The 7,977-nt window shown below is 38.4% G+C and overlaps 1 protein-coding gene across 1 annotated transcript; it reads right to left on the reverse strand.

The window, feature by feature from the left end:
- Window positions 1–6,787: 6,787 nt before the first annotated feature.
- Window positions 6,788–7,963, reverse strand: LOC129754036 (uncharacterized). Its single transcript, XM_055749892.1, has one exon. The coding sequence runs from the start codon at window positions 7,961–7,963 to the stop codon at window positions 6,788–6,790; it is 1,176 nt and encodes a 391-aa protein (XP_055605867.1).
- Window positions 7,964–7,977: the final 14 nt, after the last annotated feature.

Raw genomic sequence — 7,977 nt, forward strand, 5'->3', positions numbered from 1 at the left:
CCAAATGGAGAGCAAATGATCTTTCGCCTCGATCAGGTTGTAGAATTTTAACTATGGGAAATCATGCTGCTTCCCTCACTTCCGATAGAACAGCCCCCCGGGGGGAAAAGAACCTCCTCTTGAGACATCAACCGTTTATTCAACCCTCGGACAACTGCTGGGGAAAGATCAGCCATCGGAGTGCCCACTCTTCGTCAATGGTTTTCTTGTCGTTGTTGCTGTTATTGTTGATGGAGCAGATATAAAACAAGAGACCTGTTATTATTAACGACCACACGCTACTCCAAGGCATTCTTCGATGATGATGTTGATGATGTTAGTGGAGAATTCTTCCGAGGGGTTAGTCAACCGTCAAGTGCTACAATTCTTGTTAGTTATTCGTTCCGATTGTACCGGGAATTAATCACTTCACGGGTTTTGGCAAATGGGAACTATCTGGAGTGGCCTCATCGGATATCATTCTTGATGAATTTTCTTTTGTTTCTGACGTTCTTCAATGGAGCCAGCTACTTAGGCTCTATTGAGATAAGAAAAGTTCCAGAAAAAGCGCGTTAAGTCTTTGGTCATCCGGTGAGAAGAGGTTAGCCGGCAGTGAAAGAATGATTTGTACCATTGATGGTTTAAGTGGAAGCAAAAATGAATTATTGATACCGGTAGCCATAAAGTACAGTAAAATGTTTTCTCAATCAAACCATAAATCAACGAAAGTTAACTTAACTTCACGTACATGAAACACCGCTATTTTCTTCCTCTTCAAACCGTTGCCCTTAAAAAAGACATGTTTGGAAAGTTTTGCTCAAACAATTTGTTTGACAGAACGCAACTTTATATCTAAGCTCTTTGGTTTAATGCAGATATACTAGATGAAGCTTCAAAGTTGATTTGATTAATAAGATCGCCAGCATGACAAGTTTAATATTGATAAGTTTGTCGGATTAGTTTTTTTAAAAGAATACAGAAAAGGTTAGTTTTGCAGAAATAAGTCGTATAATGACCCCTGCCCAAACTTTGATAGAACCATGGTACGATATTGAAAGGTGTGTTAGCGAAAATATTTTCCCATTAGCCTAACCCTTTTTCTTCAAATAGCAGGGAACCATTCAGGAGAAAGTTCCTCCGTAATCCAACCTGAAAAAGCACCGATATATGTCGAACAGAGTCCTTTATGGCTCTTGCTAACTTTCTGCGACAGCAGCATTCCGCCTCCGGGTTATCGGAAAAGTGTCCTTCTCAACACTAACCTAACCCGAACTCCGATCCGAAATAACTGCTCCCATTCATTTGCCCTGCCACGCTCCAACTGCCGTAATTCGTTTTCTGCAGGTCATCCGGAAAAGGGGCCCACCAAAAATTGAGGAGCTTCCGTTTTGGCATACGTTTGTCCTCTTGGCAGGAGGATACCATCATTATAGGACGATGATGACGATGGCCTTGGCACCCGGGGAAAAAAAGGGAAAACACACGCATCGAAACCCAAAGAACCGAAACCGAAAGTCATATAAACAATTTCCTTCCGATCCTGGCCAACGGCACGGATCCCAGGAATGGATCCATATTTCGAATTCCTGTTCCAATGGAGAGGCGCGTACAGGAGAGGAATCTGTTTTTATTGCTCCACCTTGCCACTACCCTCATTCCAATAACACCACACACCGTCGAAAGACAGGGAAAGTGTTCCGGAGGAATCGGAAATGTTCCGGTGAAAAGTGAAAGTCGATTCCGGAGTGTGCCCGCAAGGCGCAATCCTTTCTCTGGTACACCTTTACTATTTGAATCGGATCCTGCTAACGGCTTGGTGGGAACCGTTTTTTGGGTTGGGTTGGGCCACCTACAATTTGATAGGTTCCGAATATCTTCCCGGTACTTCGGATTCACTACCCCGAAGTATAAACATACATATTTACTTCGCTCGCATTCCGCTAATTTGTTGAAACCCTTTTGTTGAAGTCGGTATTGTGGTGAAAGCAGTGAAACAGTGAACTGGAAAATCATTTTTCGAATGTGAAGAAAAACATTTTCCTTCCCTCTGGGAAATTTGAAAATTTGGGAATCGCAATAAATGGGAGATATCAAGAAATAACGTAAAGAGTATTTACGTTATTTCTTGAATGATAGAAAGAAATGTAGTTTTACTAAAAACTACTTTTCTTTCTATGCTTCAAATAAATATTTCTTTTATTCGAATTTTTTTTTCACAAAATTTAAAAGATTACAAATTGGCATTTATCGATCTGAACTATTTAAGGATATCTATAACTGATGATTAATGGCATATTTGAGGTAAGAAATAAATTTACAGGTGTTGACAGTGACCAAAGAGCATAGCTTAGGAAGATTGAAAACCTTATTCCAATCTTCGGTGCAGCGTTAATTCACTAGAAGAGGAGCTTATAAAGCAGACACTTTATTTGATGACTCGACCTCCATGTGAAAACCGCATGCTGGTCAAATGCATAATTCTATCATTTATTACTAATACACTCAGAAAAATCCTATTAAGTATGTCATGAGATTCTCTTATAAAGTGGCGCCATAGGACAAAAGAATTAAATTCATAAGATTTTCTTATGATGGAAATGAACTCCAATAATAAACACCGGTTTCAATGAGGGATTGTTGTTTCCATAAGATATTCTGATGGGGAAAGAAAAATGTCTATACAGTAATAATAATTCAAGAGTATTTTTCAAATCATTTTATTTTTGGCTTGATTTGTTTGAAATAACATCATAGCGACATTCAGCAGCCCTTTGACTTCGCGTTTCTTGTCGGTATCTGAAATGTAAATAAATTATATAATGTATCTATTGGGTTTACTAGTATTCTCAACCTGTATTAAAATTAAAATTTATAATTTTTAGATTCAATAGAAAATACTTAATAAAATTGCTTATTTTCATAATCTTACGTCTGCAGAATTTGGAAACTTTTTCGCTTGTTCAAAAATTCTTCATCAATAATTATTAAAAATTCATTAGATTCACCCATATCAATTCTCTTCTCTGATCTTCCGTCGGCAGAGTTTTTGTTTTTAAATAACTTCATTTTGAAAACATCTTTTCACTAGCTTCATTCCTCTGATCTTATGTCGGCCGAGTAGAAGAATTATTTTTAAAAAAAAACCTGCCGATGGAAAAAAAAACTGATACCTATATGTGATTAGAATGGGTTTTTCAACAAGTAAAAAATACACCAACCGAAAAATTCATTTATATCATTTGCATCAGTTTTTTTTATCTGATTTGCCAACGGCAGGTTTTTTCAAATAATTTTTCGATTCAGTAGCAAATACTTAATTAAATTGTTGATTTTCATAACCTTACTGTAGAGTTGAGCATATGATATGAGCGAGAGAAGGTTTGGTGAATTCAAATATAAGTCTTCAGACTGAATGAGAGAGACAAACTATGTTGAACCAATATTGCTACGATGCCAAGAGTCAGTCGGTTTTCTACTGTTGTAACGAGTGGATTAAATAGATAAAGTGTTGTAGTACTGTAAACTGTGGTGTTTTAGTTGGTGGAGAAAGTCATCGAACCTTTTTGAGATCCTACACTTACGTCTACATAATTTGAAAACATTTCCGCTTGTTTAAAAATTATTTCAAAATTTTCATATCTGTTCTTGCTTCCGACTTCCTATCGGCAGTTCTTTAAGTTTTGGTTTGAAAAAAAAAAATCTTCACAAAAATAACTAATTTTTTTAAATTGCTTCATTGCTTGGAGCCCCCGATGATGTAACAATATATAACCCAGTTGTTGAAAGTTTCATTTCAAATATATTTCTGGTTTGCGAAACCAAGCAAAACTTTATTCTGTTTTAAGCAATTTTCGATTCCAAGAAGCATTTCAACTTACTCTTTTCAGTACAGCATGATGAGTTAATTCAATTTTCATTTATGTTTCTGAGTGAGTTACAGGTCAAACAATTTTTGTTTTTTTCTAGCAGGTTGTTTACCGATTGGAAGCGTATATTGCACCAATTGTCATGACCGGACGCATCTTTTTTAATTCATAATTCCCCTTTTTTCTCGCGTCTTTTCACTCTAAAGTTATTTTCTGAACTGCCGTTTTTCAACGAATTTTCCAATACCTCACACATAAATGGTTGTGGTTTTTGTTTCTTTTTCAAATGAACTTAAAAAGTAAAACAAATTTAAGTCTTTATGATGGTTTCTGAATGGTTTGAAAGTGGAATAAGAGAGTGTTTTTGTATGCCCCCATCATGATTGAAAAATGCCTCTATCCTAAAATTACAGGTTAAATAGAAAAAAAATATGATTTTTATCAATAAAACTTCGAATCTAGACTCTTATTCACATCTTAAGAGAGAATGGAAGATACCAAAATAAATTTGATTAAGTTTTTCTCCATAATATGGCAACCCAAACTTTTGTTTCATTCAATAAAGTTATAAAAGAAATAGATTTTTCTGAAACTTCAGCTTTGTCGTATGAAAGTTATCAATTTCTTGCATTTCCAATAAAATCTTTCGGAAATATGGCCAATAAAACATTAATTTTACCTTAAACATAAATAGGCACATTAAACTAGCAAACATAAAATCGCATTAGACTTATAGTTGTTAACAATATTAATGGGAATCGCAATTTCGTTTAACACGTTCGTCGCCACGGCACCCATATTCGGGTGACGGGTGTATTTCCTGGGGGGGCCCCGTCACATCAAAAAGCGTGTGACGCTCTCTCACTTGAGTTTACCGCTCAGCTTCGCCACACGTTTCAAATATGGAAGTTCTCCCTCTTTGCTTTCTCTCTCTGAAAATTTCTTTGGGCCTGGCTAGTAAAACTACCAAAATGAGCGTGGCGACGAACGTGTTAAATAAGTAAACGATCGTAAAAATGATTACTTAAAGTCGGTATAAATCAGATAAGTCCGCCATGTTTGCTAATTTGCTCTCTCGCGCGGGAGTCATGTGAGAAAATAACTTTGTTTTACTCTCTGCGATGAGCAGTGCAACCAAATTCCCAAAAATAAGATGGCTCATTTGGAAAAATTGTCCAATGAGAGAAGCAGTTAATATTATCGCTGGCAAGCATTGCATGCATTGAGAGTAAACCCAGCTATTCTGCATGAGAAGCGAGAAGCGATCCAAAATTACTTCAGTCTAAATTAATACTCAATGTTTACATCAAATATAACGAAGCAAATCGTTTCAATTCAATCTCCAAAAATATCAATTCTTCCAAAAATCAACGAGAATGAATTTCAACTGAAATTTTGGGTTTAATTTCTGGTCAAGTATAGTTTATAATTTTTCGGCCATTTACCAGTGCCAGTTTGGCATTTTGGTAAAATTTTATTCTTAGCGAAAGAACATTAGAAATTAAAATCTTAATGGTGGATAGAAAATTCTGAAGAAAATCATATGAGAAGAAAAAAAAATTATTAACGTATACTGAAAACGTACAAAAAACGCGAGATCAGGAAAATATTTCAAATCCATTGCAATGGGATATTCTGAGGTTGATCATAAATAACCGGTGGCATAGAATATGTTGGATACTGGGTGAGGGGGGCTTAATGAGTAGAAATTTGAGATCCAACATGGTGGCTCCAGCTTGGGGAATTTTAGGGTTCATCTCGAGATTTGCGCACAACTGAACAGATTGCTCCCTAGCTATTGGAAAAGTCAATTGTGCTAGCGATTGCTCATCATCGTTTTCATATTATTTGACTTTTGAACACTCTCTTCTATCGTGAGAGCAGAGGTTTTGGTTTTCAAAGCTTTAAATGACTTATAATCGCCTGAACTCCGTATCGGGGAAGAATGGTCGAAATGCGTTAAACTACTACCAAAAAAAAACAAAAAAATTAAACCCTGAATTCCACATGAAACGAGTCATAGTCGAATAGCGTTGGAAAATAATGGAAAAGATAAAACAAAAAATTTCAAGATAAAACTAGATAAAGTAAGCTAAGATCAACGAAAATAGCTAAAATAAAATAAACCCTGATAAAGAAGGTTGTTCGGATGAAGGTAAGTCGTTTCTGAAGCGGCACTTTTTGTGGGGCTCAAAACTAGAAATACATTTTATTTACTAAAGGTGTTTAACAAATTTCATTTTATATATAGAATACCTACATCTTGTTATCCCCTAACCTAGCAACTCGAAACAGTTAACTGGACGGAGCTACTTTCGAATCGCTGACCTGTGTAGGCATTCAATTATTAGCTGCTGATTTTAATTTCAAGTAAAATATACTCACGGTTTCAATAAACTTTAATAACAATAAAGAAATATACCTTAATAAATCCGATATAAAAAAACGCGGTAGAATTATCTGGAAGCTATCTTCTTTTCTTCTCATCTGCTAAGTCATCGCTTAGTGTTGACGAATGAATCACACCACCGTCTGTCAAACGCACTTCGACGATCAGGGGCTCTTTTAGAGAGAACGGCCATGTCGGTGTTAACATTCCCCGCCCCGTGGAGCTGATGACCCTCTGGACCCATCGGCTTCACCTGCAACTTCCAACACGGCAAGTTTGACCACTGGCCGTCTCAATTCTCCATTTCTGGTTTTCACCACGACTCGCCTTACTACTCCGTCTTTATTCGGCATCACCTGCACCACGCGTCCACGAACCCAGCACCTCCTAGTACCTTCGGCTATGTAGACCAGGTCCCCGACCTTGATCGGTTGCGTATTTTGGAACCACTTAGACCTCTGTTGCAGCGTTGGCAAGTACTCCTTAATCCACCTCAACCAATAACGTTCAGTCATTTGCTGCGACCTCTTGAAACTACTGCGTAAAGCGTCCCCTAGATCGCTTCCTTGTTCTCCGATGAGAAACCTTCGATGAAGTGGTTTGGTGTAATAGCTTCTTCAATTGCGGACTCTTGTGGCATGTAGGTAAGTGGCCTCGAGTTTATCAAGTCTTCTACTTCGGCCAAGGATGTAAGAAGTATTTCGTCGTTCAGCTTTCCACCGTCGTCGTACGCCTTGAGAGATTCCTTCACCGAGCGCACCATTCGCTCCCAAACACCACCCATGTGGGGAGCAGAGGGCGGGTTGAAACACCATTCCGTTCTTGCGTCCGTAAAGGTCTCCGAACAAGCTTCGTTGATTCGTAGTAATTGCTCAGCTAATTCTCGACTTGCTCCCACCAAGTTGGTCCCGTTGTCAGAAAATATCTCCACAGGAGCGGCCTTCCTCTTCACGAAGCGACGTATCGCCATCTTGCAGGAGTCTGTTGATAGGCTATGGGCAACTTCAAGATGTACGCCTCTGGTCACGAGACACGTAAACACCGCAATGTACCGCTTTTCCTTATGACGAGTCACAGTTACTTCAATCGGGCCACAGTAATCGATCCCGACGTAACTGAAAGGTCGAATGTGCGGCGTCAAACGTTCCTTTGGCCAAGGAGCCATCTTTGGATAATCTGGTTTACATTTTCGTATCTTGCACCACCGGCACGCCTTCATCACGTCTTTGATAGCAGCTCGAAGATTTTGTATAACGAAGCGTTGGCGAACTTCGTTCACTACAGTCTCCCGGTTGGAATGTCCGAACTGACGATGATAGTATTCTAATAGTCTGGTGGTAACAAGGGTCTTCCGCGGAAGGATGACAGGAAAACGAAGATCAAAGGGAAAATCTAAAGCGTGTTCTATTCGGCTCTCCATGCGCATCACTCCGAACTCGTCGATGAACGGAGATTTGTTGTAGAGAAAACTGCTCTTTTCCAATGGTTTCCACTTGTCCACTGGTTTGTCTCGGTTGAACACTAAAATTGAGTATTCATCAGGAAATTTCTGTTGTTGCGCCATCTGCCAAAGATGAAATTCTGCACGTTGATATTCTTTCTGTTGAACTTCGGTAATTGTTGCCGGAAATTGTAAAAGGGCTCGCATATTACCCCTCGGTACAGCTACTATCGGCTTCTTTGCAATCCGTCTGCGGCAGTTTTCAATAAATCGGTATACCATCGTCATGGTTCTTACTATTA

This window comes from Uranotaenia lowii, chromosome 3, assembly GCF_029784155.1.
Source record: "Uranotaenia lowii strain MFRU-FL chromosome 3, ASM2978415v1, whole genome shotgun sequence".
NCBI classification, from domain to species: domain Eukaryota; kingdom Metazoa; phylum Arthropoda; class Insecta; order Diptera; family Culicidae; genus Uranotaenia; species Uranotaenia lowii.

Bases quoted from the DNA above. Each gene is read 5' to 3' on its own strand.
- LOC129754036 (XM_055749892.1), bottom strand. From the start codon at position 7,963: ATGACGATGGTATACCGATTTATTGAAAACTGCCGCAGACGGATTGCA.